This window comes from Odocoileus virginianus, chromosome 4 (genome assembly GCF_023699985.2).
Source record: "Odocoileus virginianus isolate 20LAN1187 ecotype Illinois chromosome 4, Ovbor_1.2, whole genome shotgun sequence".
In the NCBI taxonomy this organism is placed as follows: Eukaryota; Metazoa; Chordata; class Mammalia; order Artiodactyla; family Cervidae; genus Odocoileus; species Odocoileus virginianus.
In genome coordinates, this window is record NC_069677.1 from 40,606,906 (window position 1) to 40,622,126 (window position 15,221).

At 40.7% G+C, this 15,221-nt stretch overlaps 1 protein-coding gene across 3 annotated transcripts in view; it reads left to right on the plus strand.

Annotated features, from left to right (window-relative positions):
• Positions 1 to 15,221, plus strand: part of WDR49 (WD repeat domain 49) — a 160,191-nt gene that overhangs the window by 70,689 nt on the left and 74,281 nt on the right. For all 3 annotated transcript variants that reach the window (XM_020878618.2, XM_070466465.1, XM_070466464.1), the window contains one exon: positions 5,290 to 5,523. In XM_020878618.2, the coding sequence (XP_020734277.2) occupies positions 5,290 to 5,523 (234 nt within the window). The remainder of the gene's footprint in view (positions 1 to 5,289; positions 5,524 to 15,221) is intronic.

Here is a 15,221-nt window from a genome sequence, read left to right on the forward strand (position 1 = left end):
CTGGCGAAGGGATAGGCTACCCACTCCAGTATTCTTGGGCTTCCCTCAGCTGGCTAGGGGGTGGCTCAGCTGGTAAAGAATCTGCCTGCAATGTGGGAGACCTGGATTTGACCCCTAGATTGGGAAGATCCCCTGGAGAAGGGAATGGCTACCCACTCCAGTATTCTGGCCTGGAGAATTCCATAGTCCATGGGGTTGCAAAGAATCAGACATGACTGAGTGACTTCCCTTTCACTTTTCAGGTAGGTACCACATCAAAATTTCAGAGAGACAAAGAAACATACTAGAGTTCACTCTGCAGTAAGGGACAGAGCCAAGACGGCGACCGAAGAAGTCTGGCCCTAGAACTGGCCTGCAGCCCCTTTTGGAGGGGTTTTCCCCTCTCATTCGGACTCTCCCTCACTGAAAGTATTAGTCACTCTGTCATGTCCGACTCTTTCCAACCGTATGGACTGTAGCTCGACAGGCTCCTCTGTCCATGGAATTATCCAGGCAAGAATGCTGTAGTAGGTAGCCATTCCTTTCTCCAGGGGGATCTTCCCTACCCAGGTATTGAACCTGGGTCTCCTGCATTGCAGCCAAATTCTTTACCTTCTGAGCAACCAGGAAAGCCTGATTCTGCCTTACTGCACTGTGTTAATTCTGCTCCATGACTGACAGGGGCAACACTGGCATCTGCAGAGCTCCTCTTCCCATTTCCTTCAGTGCTTGTCCACATGTGTGGCATTTTTGTGCCTTAATTGTCTGTGTTATCTGAACTCGATTTCCTTTAATGGGCTTCCCTGGTGACTGAGACAGTAAAGAATTTTGTTTCACAAAAAAATACATATATTATCTATCTATCTACCTACTATCTATTTAAATATCTATATAGAGAAAGAGATCATATTCATTTTCTTTTGCTACTGTGACAGATAACCACAAACTCAGTGGTTTGCAACAGCACACCTTTTATGTTTTGTAGGTTAGAATTGTAGCCTGGGTCTCACCAGGCTAAAATCAAGGTACTCACAAGGCTGTCTACTTTTCTGGAGGCACTGGAGGAGAATTTGTTTCCTTGCCTTTTCCAGCTCCCTTGGTTTATAGCTCCTTTTCTCCATCCTACAAGCCAGGAACACTGGTGATGGTTTTAGTTGCTGAGTCATGCCCGACTCTTGCGACCCCATGGACTGTAGCCTACCAACGCTCTTCTATCCATGGGATTCTCCAGGCAAGAATACTGGAGTGACTTGCCACTTCCTTCTCCAGGGGATCTTCCCAACCCAGGAATTGAAACCTGGTCTTCTGCATTGCAGGTGGGTTCTTTACTGACTGAGCTACAAGGGAAACCCTAGGCAGAGTTTATCTTACATTCTGTAACTTTGATCTCCCTCTGGTTATATTGTTGTTTAGTCACTTCAGTTCAGTTCACTTCAGTCACTCGGTCATGTCCGACTCTTGGTGACCCCATGGGCCGCAGCACGCCAGGCCTCCCTGTCCATCACCAACTCCCGGAGTTGACTCAAACTCATGTCCATTGAGTTGGTAATGCCATCCAACCATTTCATCCTCTGTTGTCCCCTTCTCCTCCTGCCCTCAATCTTTCTCAGCATCAGGGTCTTTTCAGATGAGTCAGTTCTTTGCATCAGGTGGCCAAATATTGGAGTTTCAGCTTCAACATCAGTCCTTCCAATGAAAATTCAGGATTGATTTCCTTTAGGATGAACTGGCTGGATCTCCTTGCAGTCCAAAGGACTCTCAAGAGTCTTCTCCAACACCATAGTTCAAAAGCATCCATTTTTCAGCACTCAGCTTTCTTTATATTCCAACTCTCACATCCATATATGACTACTGGAAAAACCATAGCCTTGACTAGATGGACCTTTGTTGACAAAGTAATGTCTCTGCTTTGTAATATGCTGTCTAGGTTGGTCATAACTTTCCTTCCAAGTAGTAAGCATCTTTTTATTTCATGGCTGCAGTGACCATCTGCAGTTCCAAAATTAAATCTGTTACTATTTCCACTGTTTCTCCATCTATTTGCCATGAAGTGATCGGATTGGATGCCATGATCTTAGTTTTCTGAATGCTGAGCTTTAAGCCAACTTTTTCACTCTCCTCTTTCACTTTTATCAAGAGGCTCTTTAGTTGTTCACTTTCTGCCATAGAGGCAGTCTGTCTGCCCTTCTCCATCAGAGGGCAGACTAAAAACCACAAGCACAGAAAACTAACCAATCTAATCACAAGGACCACAGCCTTGTCTAACTCAATGAAACTATGAGCCATGCCATGTAGGGCCACCCAAGATGGACGGGTCATGGTAGAGAGTTCTGACAAAATGTGGTCCACTGGAGAAGGGAATGGCAAACTACTTCAGTATTCCTGCCTTGAGAACCCCATGAACAGTATGAAAAGGCAAAAAGATAGGACACTGAAAGATGACCTCCCCAGGTTGGTAGGTGCCCAATATGCTATTGGAGATCAGTGGAGAAATAACTCCAGAAAGAATGAAGGGATGGAGCCAAAGCAAAAACAATACCCAGTTGTGCATGTGACTGGTGATAGAAGCAAGGTCCAATGCTGTAAAGAACAATATTGCATAGGAACCTGGAATGTTAGGTCCATGAATCAAGGCAAATTGGAAGTGATCAAACAGGAGATAGGAAGAGTGAACATCGACATTTTAGGAATCAGCGAACTAAAATGGACTGGAAAGGGTGAATTTAACTCAGATGACCATTATATCTACTACTGTGGGCAGGAATCCCTTAGAAGAAATGGAGTAGCCATCATAGTCAACAAAAGAGTCTGAAATGCAGTACTTGGATGCAATCTCAAAAACAACAGAGTGATCTCTGTTCATTTCCAAGGTAAACCATTCAATATCATGGTAATCCAAGTCTGTGCCCTGACCAGAAATTCTGAAGAAGCCAAAGTTGAACAGTTCTGTGAAGACCTACAAGACCTTCTAGAGTTAACAACAAAAGAAGATGTCCTTTTCATTATAGGGAACTGGAATGCAAAAGTAAGAAGTCAAGAAACACCTGGAGTAACAGGAAAATTTGGCCTTGGAGTGCAGAATGAAGCAGGGCAAAGGCTAATAGCGTTCTCCCAAGAGAACGCACTGGTCATGGCAAGCACCCTCTTCCAACAACACAAGAGAAGATTCTATACATGGACAAAGCCAGATGGTCAACACCGAAATCAGGTTGATTATATTCTTCATAGCCTAAGATGAAGAAGCTCTATACAGTCAGCAAAAACAAGACCAGGAGCTGACTGCGGTTCAGATCACGAACTCCTTATTGCCAAATCCAGACTTAAATTGAAGAAAGTAGGGAAAACCACTATTCTGGTATAATCCATAACAATTATACAGTGGAAGTGAGAAATAGATTTAAGGGACTAGATCTGATAGACAGAGTGCCTGATGAACTATGGATGGAGGTTTATGACATTGTACAGGAGACAGGGAGCAAGACCATCCCCAAGAAAAAGAAATGCAAAAAAGCAAAATGGCTGTCTGAGGAGGTCTTACAAATAGCTGTGAAAAGAAGAGAAGTGAAAAGCAAAGGAGAAAAGGAAAGATATACCCATTTGAATGCAGAGTTCCAAAGAATAGCCAGGAGAGATAGGAAAGCCTTCCTCAGTGATCAATGCAAAGAAATAGAGGAAAACAATAGAATGGCAAAGGCTAGAGATCTCTTCAAGAAAATTAGATACCAAGGGAACATTTCATGCAAAGATGGGCTCAATAAAGGACAGAAATGGTATGGACCTAAGAGAAGCAGCAGATATTAAAAAGAGGTGGCAAGAATACACAGAAGAACTGTACAAAAAAGATCTTCATGACCCAGGTAATCATGATGGTGTGATCACTCACCTGGAGCCAGACATCCTGGAATGTGAACTGAAGTGGGCCTTAGGAAGCATCACTGTGAACAAAGCTAGTGGAGGTGGTGGAATTCCAGGTGAGCTATTTCAAATCCTAAAAGGTGATGCTGTGAAAGTGCTGCACTCAATATGCCAGCAAATTTGGAAAACTCAGCAGTGGCCAAAGGACTGGAAAAGCTCAGTTTTCATTCTAATCCCAAAGAAAGGCAATGTCAAAGAATGCTCAAACTACTGCACAATTGCACTCATCTCACATGCTAGTAAAGTAATGCTCAAAATTCTCCAAGCCAGGCTTCAGCAATATATGAACCATGAACCTCCAGATGTCCAAGCTGGTTTTCAAAAAGCAGAGGAACCAGAGATCAATTTGCCAACATTCGCTAGATCATCGAAAAAGCAAGAGAGTTCCAGAAAAACATCGACTTCTGCTTTATTGACTATGCCAAAGCTTTTGACTGTGGATCACAATAAACTATTGAAAATTCTGGAAGAGATGGGAATACCAGACCATCTGACCTCTTGAGAAATCTGTTTGAAGGTCAGGAAGCAACAGTTAGAACTGGACATAGAACAACAGACTGGTTCCAAATAGGAAAAGGAGTATGTCAAGGCTGTATATTGTCACCCTGCTTATTTAACTTATATGTAGAATACATCATGAGAAACACTGGACTGGATGAAGCACAAGCTGGAATCAAGATTGCCAGGAGACATATCAATAACCTCAGATATGCAGATGACACCACCCTTAAGGCAGAAAGTGAAGAAGCCTCTTGATGAAAGTCAAAGAGGAGAGTGAAAAACTTTAGTCACTAAGTCAAGTCTATTGTTTTGTGACCCCATGGACTATAGCCTGCCAGTCTCTTCTGTCCATGAGATTTCCCAGGCTAGACTACTGGAGTGGATTGCTATTTCCATCTCCAGGGGATCCTCCTGACCCAGGGATAGAACCCACATCTCCTTCATTAGCAGATGGATTCTCTACCACTGAGCCATCCGGGAAGCCCTGTGATTATACTGGACTTGTCCAAATCAACCAGGATTATCTCTCCATCTCAAAGACCTTAATTTATGACATCTCTTTTGCCATATAAGATAGCATTTTCACATTTTCCAAGAATTAGCACATGGATATCTTTGAAGACAATTATTCTTCCTAGCACAAGCACCTGCTGAATGCAGGCATTTTTCTGAGGACTGAGACAAAACAAAATCCCTTTCCTGGAAGAGATTACAGTTGAGGAAATACTCAAACAGAGAAGGGAAATACAAAAAATGTGTTCTGTGAGATAAGGGCGAACAGTTAACAGCGCTATGGGGAGCCAGCCTGAGGTTCAGGGTGAGCTAGAGAGAATTTGGTTAGAAAATTAGAATGATTCTTGATATAGTCATATGACTCTGTTACTTTTCCTGCAGGTTTTGAGACTCTGGGATATTCAGCATCAACTATCCATCCAGAGGATCTCTTGCTTTTTCCCCAAGAGTCAGGACTTCAGGTGTCTCTTCCACTTTGATGAAGCCCACGGACGACTCTTCATCTCGTTTAATAACCAGCTAGCTTTGCTGGCAATGAAAAGTGAAGCCGGCAAGAGGGTGACAAGCCACAAGAAAGCAGTCACTTGTGTCCTTTACAATTCAGTCTTGAAGCAGGTAATGATGCTTTTCTGTCACTCTCCTAACATGTGCCCACATCCATTTCCTTAATTCAATCTGGGGACAAATATAGAAAAGGAAAGGTGGGAAAGAAATGATTTAAGCTCTGTGCTATTCTGCAATAATGTGTATTCAGGTGGATTTGGAGAGTAATTTCATTTTCAACCAGCAACCACAGCAGCGCTGATAGAGTTTCTCGGAGGAAGTATTCCAGCTAAAGCAAACACAACGTGGAATGTAATTGAACTTATCTTTGTTACCAGCTAGTTTGGCTCTTGATACCAAATGCAAGTGAACCTGGCTGTAAAATTCCCTTTTTTACGCACACCATCCCCATCCCCATCCCCCTGCATCCCTGTGGAAAGATCTGAAATATGCATGAAATGTAATTAGCAAAGATCCATTTTGCCGGCACAGTTTCGGCGAGGGGCTCGCTGTGGCGGCCCAGAATGTATTCATAATAAAATGATTCTGTTAAATGTGCCGCCGCTTGGTATGCGGCTCGAGTGGTGTTTGTCTCCGCACCACGTTAATGACGTTTTGCAGCCTTTGCTTATGGGAGCGCTCCCTGCATGTCAATGAGAAAACTGGAGTGGGGATGCCACAGGGACCACAGCCCTTCTTAGAGGACAGGGAGGGCCAGCCTGTGGGTATCGTGGAGGGAGCGGGTACCCATGGAGCTTAGTCTGTGGCCATAATCACCCCAGGCCTGACAGTCACAGCACAGCAGGAGCCAAGCTGCCAGCCAGTATCCAGCTTGTGGCCTATTAAACAATAACTCCAGCCCATCCTTCTTTCCTTTCTGCAGAAGCTTCTGCATCCACGCAGAAATGAGTAGATCAGATGGTGTGCAACGGGAGGAAGGGCCTTTGTTAGTAATGAGTAGTGTGTCGTGTCACCACTTCAAATACTCTGCTGGTTATTCTAGGAGATAAAAGTCCTTTACAAAACAATCCATTTTGAATTCCATCTGTGGGGGAAACATTCCCTAGTAAATGTTTTACTGAACTTTATGAAGGCAGCCAGTTAATTCGGCTCCCTGGTGGCCACTGAGAGATATATTTGTTTCCAGAAGAATGTTCTGCTAATTGAGATTTGCAGAGTTAAAGTGCTAAGTTTATGTGTAGATGTTATGATCCTATATTGCCTGACCATAAGATGAGCAATTTTCCATGAGGAATTCAGAAATAGGACACAAAGAAGGTCTGTAATCTTCCATTTGGAACATGAAGATAAAGCCAAAATAACACAAGGATATGCAAGTTATAGGCAACAATAGAATATGCACATGTGGAATATTACATGCAAAGAATCTCTGTACAAATGAGTTGGATATTGATGCCTCTTTTATTTCTGAGATCAAAAGTATAAACAATTAAATGCAATGCTAAAGTGTATATAAAGTGCATAGAGCTGTGTATCATATAGAAATGTTTCCTATTACCAGTTAAACTATGGAGAAACACTTTAACATTGTGTAACATTTATAATTGCAAAAAATATATGCTGCAGTAAAATACAAAGGAAACAATGTCACCCACAGACCCATCAGCCAGTGATAACTGATCATTTCAAAGTAGTTAGATAAAACAAATAAAACTGTTTTGAACAAGTGTCAGGTGCCAGGAATGAGGGATCAAAGATTCACATACCACAAAGTTTCTTTGCTCCCTTAGTTCGAGGACATTCAGAGATACAGAGAATCTTCCCAGAGCTCACTGCCGGGCAGGTGCTCATTACCCGACTGTGGGGTGATATCAGGGGACCAGGCACATGACTCACTCACAAAGAAATGACGGAGTAGAGTAAAATGAAGAGAGGGAAAAGCAAAGTGCTATCCTTGGAAAAAGTACCATTCTGCCTGGGGCTGGGTGGGTTGACAGTTTAGCAGAGCCCTGAAATCTCCAGTGGGAACCTCTGAAAGGAGAGAATGAAGTAGCTCCAGAAAGACGGTACAACATGGCCACTTGTTTAAGCACAAACAATGCATTTTTTTTTTTTTCAGGGAGAGGGTTTATTCTGGTGTGACTAGTTTGTGGGAACTTAGCAAATATTGGGAGATTTGAGACAGTGGAGGGAGCTTAGAGTCAGATTGTGAATGCCATTCACTCAGTGAACCAAGGTCTAGTTTTGGAAAAATATAGACTTGAGGTTAGAACAGCAATTCTCACAGTATGATCTCAGATCTCTAGGGAAGTCATTTCAATTCAGTTCAGTTCAGTTGCTCAGTTGTGTCTGACTCTTTGCGACCCACAAACCCTTTCAAAAGACCAAAACTCTTTTCATCATAATATTAATCCATTGTCCACTTTTCCCACTCTCATTGTTTCATGAGTGTACAGTGGTGTTTCCTAGAGGCTATGTGATGATTGATGGCACAATGTGCTTTTGTATTTTTGTGTTTTAACAATTTCTCAGTTTAAATTTCTAATATGGTAAATGTATGTGTTTACGTGTCTTTGTCTTTATCTCTGTCTCCCACATAAATTGAAGCTATTTGGATTCTTCAATACTTTTTAATAGTGTAAAATCAAAAGACTAAAGTTTTGAGAACACAGAAAGAAAAGAAAGTTCAAATGTTTGGCAGACTACGTCCTGTGTCTAAGCTTCAGTTGATTGATTTTCAGAAGTGTGTGTGTCTGTGTGTTGGGGAGCAGGCATGGACATGATGATGGTAGCAGTGGCTGTCTCTGCAGCATCACCTTGCTGTGTCCTGCCTTTCAGAGGTAGTTCTCCTTCCTCCCAGACAGTCAGCCTTAGCAAGTCTCCCCGGTTCCCCCATACCTCTCAGGTTGAAGGGTGATGCTTTTAGTATACCTCTTCCTTATTTACATCTTGATATTTCTTACTCTTTATTTTACCCATGTGACATATGAAGGCAGAAGTTGGAAAGAGTTAGAAAGGCAGAAGGACCCCTGAATAGGACTTTGTCTCTGGCCACATGAAATGAGGAAGTGGTTGTTTCCTGCCCCTCCTTTTCTCTGCCACTGCAGTTCCTGCTGGTTAACATTTAGTTCTGGGGTTCCCCTCCGTTCCTCTCTGCCTCTGACGTCTCCAGGAACATCTTCTGACACACCTCTCTCCCCTCTTTTCGCATCGGTTGCATTTCTAGTTGTTATCCAGATAAACACTTACCTAAATTCTTACTTTCTCTCTCCTATGTTTGATAGAAGGGAAAGATTCTTGTCTTCCACTTTCGTATTTTCCTGTAACCCCCAACACCCTTCCAAACAGCAACGAATGCTCGATTCTAGATTTAGTTGATTGTTGCTATTTCTCAATCTAAGTTCAAAAGGAACACATGCTTTTTCAGCCCGCTGCTGCTCTTAGGTTATTTGGTTTGGTGTGTTTTTGAAAGACTTTCCCTTTATCTGAATCTAAGGAAAACATGACAACATGTTGTCATTTCAACACATTGTTACACTTTAGTATTATTTCATTCTATTTGGTCATCAATGAGAACTTCCCATTATTCCTATATGAAAGTGACTTGGCATATTTCTGTGACTCATCTTCCTGCCTTTTGGTACCTTCACATCTTAATCTAAAAAAGTGATGTTAAGCCACGCAGAAACTTTGAAAATGAACTGTGAGCTTTATTTCATTCAGCAAAGCTTACCCTCTCAGCTAGTGGCAGACAAGTCAAGACAGGATGAGGGAGTCCTTGGAATGCACAATTTTGAAAGAATCAAAGTCACATAATATCCTGGAGGTAGTTCTAATGAACTGTCTTTGCATAGAATTCTTAAGTGAAGCTTTTCTTAAAAACCCATGATTATTGGGGAACTTTAAAAATGTGTTTGTAGATATCATATAAACTGAAAAAGAAAAAGTTTCTGACTTACCCTAATGATGTGCTTTCGTAAAACAGATGATGTTTCAGTGCGTTTTGCATCTAGACATAGTTAGGCTAAATGTAAATAGGCATTATCAAATCTTGACAATGATATTCACTATTTTTCCCATTGAAATAATTTACTTTTTGTAAAACAATACTTGCTTATTACAAGAAATTAAAATAATGCTGTAAAGTTCAAATAAGGAACTAAATATTGCTGAAATATCATCAACATGTTCTAAATACCTCTCTGGGCATAGACTGTTTCACCTTAATATGGTTCTATAACCTACATTTTACTCTATAACATATTGGAATTAATTCCTTGTTTCTAATGTAGATCTCCTTCATCATTTTTAAAAAGCAGCACAGAGTCCCACTGTATGTGTGTATCATAATTTACTGATCCGTTTGCCTTGATGAGCATTTTGCTATTATGAATTTCTTTATGCATAAATATATTCACCCTCATGACTTTATCTCTCTAAGGCAAAATCTTAAGAATGAATTTCAAAGTTAAAATATATGTATATGAGATAATTTGGTACACAAATTGCCTCCTGAATCTTACTATGTTACCCAAACTTTAAGAGTAAACACATTAATCACATAAAGAGACATGTCAGACAGTGACTGCCTGGCAGCCTCTGGCAGGACTCTTGAGATCTCTGACAGTGTTCCTGTAATTCACCATGGGATGTTGTCTTTGAAAATTTGAAGATTAGACCTTCTTTACTTTACCCAGAGTAGTGTTTATTTCTTGAGGACCAACTCTTATACAAGAAACATTATGTCAATCATTCATTTAAAATGGGGCTGGAGTATAATTTTTTAGTGACAGTCCATATCCTGTCCTCTTTTCTGCACACGATTTTGGGGGAATTGTGATGTTTGAGAGTCTAACCAATTCAATACGTAGTTCCTTTGGGAATTGTAAAATCTGAGTAGAGGGAAGTGGACAAGCTTGAGGGAAATTTATCTCCACTTTACAAGACATTATGCCTCTTTAGTGCTTGTATTTAGGGCAAAATCAATGAGCTTCTCCTTTGAACAGAAGTAGATGAACATTGATGAAAACTTTCTCCTTGCCTGCTTACTGCTGGGCTCCAAGTGACTTGTGTTAATGTGGCTTTTCTTCACTGGTCAGATTAAGGCTGTACTTGGTTACATATCAATACTGAGGCTATGAGCTCTGGTCACTTGTTGAAGACATGGGAAATGCCTTAATCTTAAGGGTAGACCAAGGAGCTCCCCTGGTGTTCCAGTGGTTAAGACTCCATGCTTCCACTGCAGGGGACCCAGGTTCGATCCCTGGTTGGGGACCTAATATTCTGCTTGCCAGCATATATACACACTTACATGCATGTGTGTGTATACACACACATGTGTTTACCTAAAAGTGATTGCTTGGAAGGAATACCACATTTCAGTGTTACAAAACTGAAAAAGACAAAGGGTATACAGTAAAAATTTCCTTTTATCACTGTTTCTACCTACCAGTTTCCTTTGCTGGAAGCACTAGTTCATGAGATCCATAAGCACCCTTTAAGGGCTGTTGTTTCCATACACAAGTAAATACATATTTGTTGTCACAAATAGATGTGTATATTAATTCTTAATATTTAAGAATATTAATTATGTGGTTTTTACACAAACAGTAGTATGTTATATGCACAGCAACACTGCTCTGTACACTGATTTTCCTCCCCAAAATACAGCCTAACCATCATTTTATTTCATCTAATTATCCAGGATATCCTCTTTCTTTTTGACAGCTGCATGGTATTCTATTTAATGGGTGTGTCAAATGTTATTAATCAGTTTTTATGGACATTTAGATTGCTTCCAGTATTTTTGTTTTACAGATAATGTAGCAATTTTAAAACTTGAATGCACAAATTTTGGCACTAGTGAGGAAAATCTGTAAGATAAATTTCTAGAACTGGAATTACTGGGTCATAGAGTGTTTAGGTTAGTAACCTTGATAAACATTTTTGAATTTTCTGCATAAAAGCTGCATTTAAATCAATCACATGGTAAGAAATGACCCTTTCCTCAGCCTCTCTCATTATCACTGTTTCAGCTATTTTTTCAAGATTTACTACTTTTTAAAAAAACTTTTTAAAATAAAGAACATTTTTCGGTTCACAGCAAAATTGAGATGATCTGGAAAATAGTCAGACATGACTGAAGCGACTTAACACGCATGCATACACGAACAATATTGAGTCCTCCTAACCATGAATCTGGAATATCTCTCATTTAAATAGTCTTTTATATCATTCATTAGAGTTTTGAAGTACACCTCATATAGATTTGATACATATTTTGTTAGATTTATATGTATTTCACTTTTGTGGTTGTTAATGTACATTATATTGTGATATTATTTTCAAATTCTACTTGTTCATTGCTGCTCTATGGGAAAATGATTGACTTTTGTGTATTAACTATGTAACCTGCAATCTTGCAATAATTGCTTCTTAGTTCCAGGAAATGTTTTTGGTCAGTTCTTTAAGATTTTCTACATTGAAGACTGGGCTTCCCCAGCAGGTCAGTGGTAAAGAATCCACCTGCAATGTAGGAGACACAGGTTGGATCCCTGGGTTGTGAGGATCATCTGGAGAAGGAAATGGCAGCTCACTCCAGTATTCTTGCCTGGAGAATCCCATGGACAGAGGAGCCTGGTGGGCTACGGTCCATAGGATCACAAAAGTCAGACAGAACTGAAGCAACTCAGCAGGCATGCATGCACATGGAGGATCATGTCATCTGCTAACAAAGACAGTTTTATTTCTTTCTTCCCAAACTTTGTAACTTCCCCCCCTTTACTTGTCTTATTGCGTTATGCCCAGCTTCTGTTAATGTTGAAAAGGTATAATGAGAGGGAACATCCTTGCGTTGTACCTGATTTGAGTAAGAAAGCTGCAAAGTTCTCACTATTAAGTATGATAGGAGCTGTATGATTTTTGTAGATTTTTTTTGTCAAGTGAAGGAAATTTCCCTCTATTCTTATTTTATGAAAGTGTTTGATCATAAGTGAGTGTTAGATATTTCCATGTGCTTTTTTTCTTATCTGTTGATATAATCATGTGATTTTTCTTTTTCATATCAGTTCAGTTGCTCAGTTGTGTCTGACTCTTTGTGACTCCATGGACTGCAGTACGCCAAGCCTCCCTGTCCATCACCAACTCCTGGAGCTTGCTCAAATTCACGTCCATTGAGTCGGTGATGCCATCCAACCATTTCATCCTCTGTTGTCCCTTTCTCTACCTGCTTTCAACCTTTCACAGCATCAGGGTCTTTTCTAAGCCATTAGGTGGCCAAAGTGTTGGAGTTTCAGCATCAGCATCAGTCCTTTCAATGAATATTCAGGACTGATTTCCTTTAGGATTGACTAGTTTGATCTCCTTGCAGTTCAAAGAATTCTCGAGTCTTCTCCAACACCACAATTCAAAAGCATCAATTCTTTGGTGCTCAGGTTTCTTTATTGTCCACCTCTCACATTCATACATGACAACTGGGAAAACCATAGCTTGGCCATAGGGACTTTTGTTGGCAAAGTAATGTCTGCTTCTTAATATGCCGTCTAGGTTGGTCACAGCTTTTCTTCCAAGGAGCAAGCGTCTTTTAATTTATGGCTGCAGTCACCATCTGCAGTGATTTTGGAGCCCAAGAAAATAGTCTGTCACTGTTTCCATTGTTTCCCCATCTATTTGCCATGTCCTAAAAGATGATGCTGTGAAAGTGCTGCACTCAATATGCCAGCAAATTTGGAAAACTCAGCAGTGGCCATAGGATTGGAAACAGTCAGTTTTCCTTCCATTCCCAAAAAAAGGCAATGCCAAAGAATGCTCAAACTACTGCACAATTGCACTCATCTCACACACTAGCAAAGTGATGATCAAAATTCTCCAATCCAGACTTCAGCAGTATGTAGACTGAACTTCTAGATATTCAAGTTGGATTTAGAAAAGGCAGAAGAACCAGAGATCAGATTGCCAACATCCCTTGGATCATTGAAAAAGCAAGAGAGTTCCAGAAAAACATCTACTTCTGCTTTATTAACTGCACTAAAGCCTTTGACTGTGTGGAAAATTCTGCGAGAGATGGGAATACCAGACCACCTGACCTGCCTCTTGAGAAATCTGTATGCAGGTCAGGAAGCAACAGTTAGAACTGGACATGAAACAGCAGACTGGTTCCAAATTGGGAAAGGAGTACATCAAGGCTGTATATTGTCACCCTGATTATTTAACTTATATGCAGAGTACATCATGCAAAATGTCAGGATAGATGAAGCACAAGATGGAATCAAAATTGTTGGGAGAAATATCAATAACCTCAGATAGGCAGATGACACCACCCTTATGGAAGAAAGTGAAGAAGAACTAAAGAGCCTCTTAATGAAAGTGAAAGAGGAGAGTGAAAAAGTTGGCTTAAAACTCACATTCAAAAAACTAAGATCATGGCATCTGGTACCATTACATCATGGCAAATAGATGGGAAGTAATGGGAACAGTGACTTTATTTTTGGGGGGCTCCAAAATCACTGCAGATGGTGACTACAGCCATGAAATTAAAAGACACTTGCTACTTGGAAGAAAAGCAATGACTAACATAGACAGCATACTGAAAAGCAGAGACATTACTTTGCAAACAAATGCCTATCTGATCAAAGTTATGGTTTTTCCAATAGTCATGTGTGGATGTGAGAGTTGGACTGTGAGGAAAGCTGAGTGCTAACAAATTGATGCTTTTGAACTGTGGTGTTGGAGAAGACTCTTGAGAGTCCCTTGGACTGCAAGGATATCCTACCAGTCAATCCTAAAGGAAATCAGTCCTGGGTATTCATTGGAAGGACTGACATTGAAGCTGAAACTCCAATGCTTTGGCCACCTGATGTGAAGAACTGACTCACTTGAAAAGACCCTGATGCTGGGAAGGATTGAAGGAGGGAGGAGAATGGGATGACAGAGGATGTTTTGGTTGGGTGACATCACCGACTCGATGGATATGAGTTTGAGTAAGCTCTGGGGGTTGGTGATGGACAGGGAATCCCAGTGTGCTTCAGTCCATGGGGTTGCAAAAAGTTGGACATGACTGAGTGACTGAACTGAACTGAACTGATGGGACCAGATGCCATGGTCTTTGTTCTTTGAATGTTGAGTTTTAAGCCAGCTTTTTCACTCTCAGTTTCATCAAGAGGCTCTGTAGTTCCTCTTCACTTTCTGCCATAAGGGTGGTGGTGTATGCATATCCGAGGTTATTGATATTTCTCCCAGCAATCTTGATTTCAGCTTGTGCTTCATCCAGCCTGGCATTTTGCATGATGTACTCTGCATGTAAGTTAAATAGCAGGGTGACAATATACAGCCTTGATGTACTCCTTTCCCAGTTTGGCCAGTCTGTTGTTCTATGTCCAGTCCTAATCGTTGTTTGTTGATTTGCATACAGGTTTTTCAGGAGGTGGGTAAGGTGGTCTGGTATTCCCATCTTTTTAAGAATTTTCCACAGTCTGTTGTGATCCACACCATCAAAGACTTTAGTGTTGTCAGTGAAGCAGATGTTTTTCTTGAATTCTCTTACTTTTTCTGTGATCCAATGGATGTTGCCAATTTGATCTCTGGTTCCTTTGCCTTTTCTAAATCCACCTTGAACATCTGGAAGTTTTTGGTTTGTATATTGTTGAAACTTAACTTGGAGAATTTTGAGCATTACTTTGCTAGCTTGTGAGATGAATGCAATTGTGCAGTAGTTTGAACATTGTTTGACATTGCCCTTCTTTGGGATTAGAATGAAAACTGACCTTTTCCAGTCCTGGGCTACTGCTGAGTTTTCCAAATTTGTCATGTTG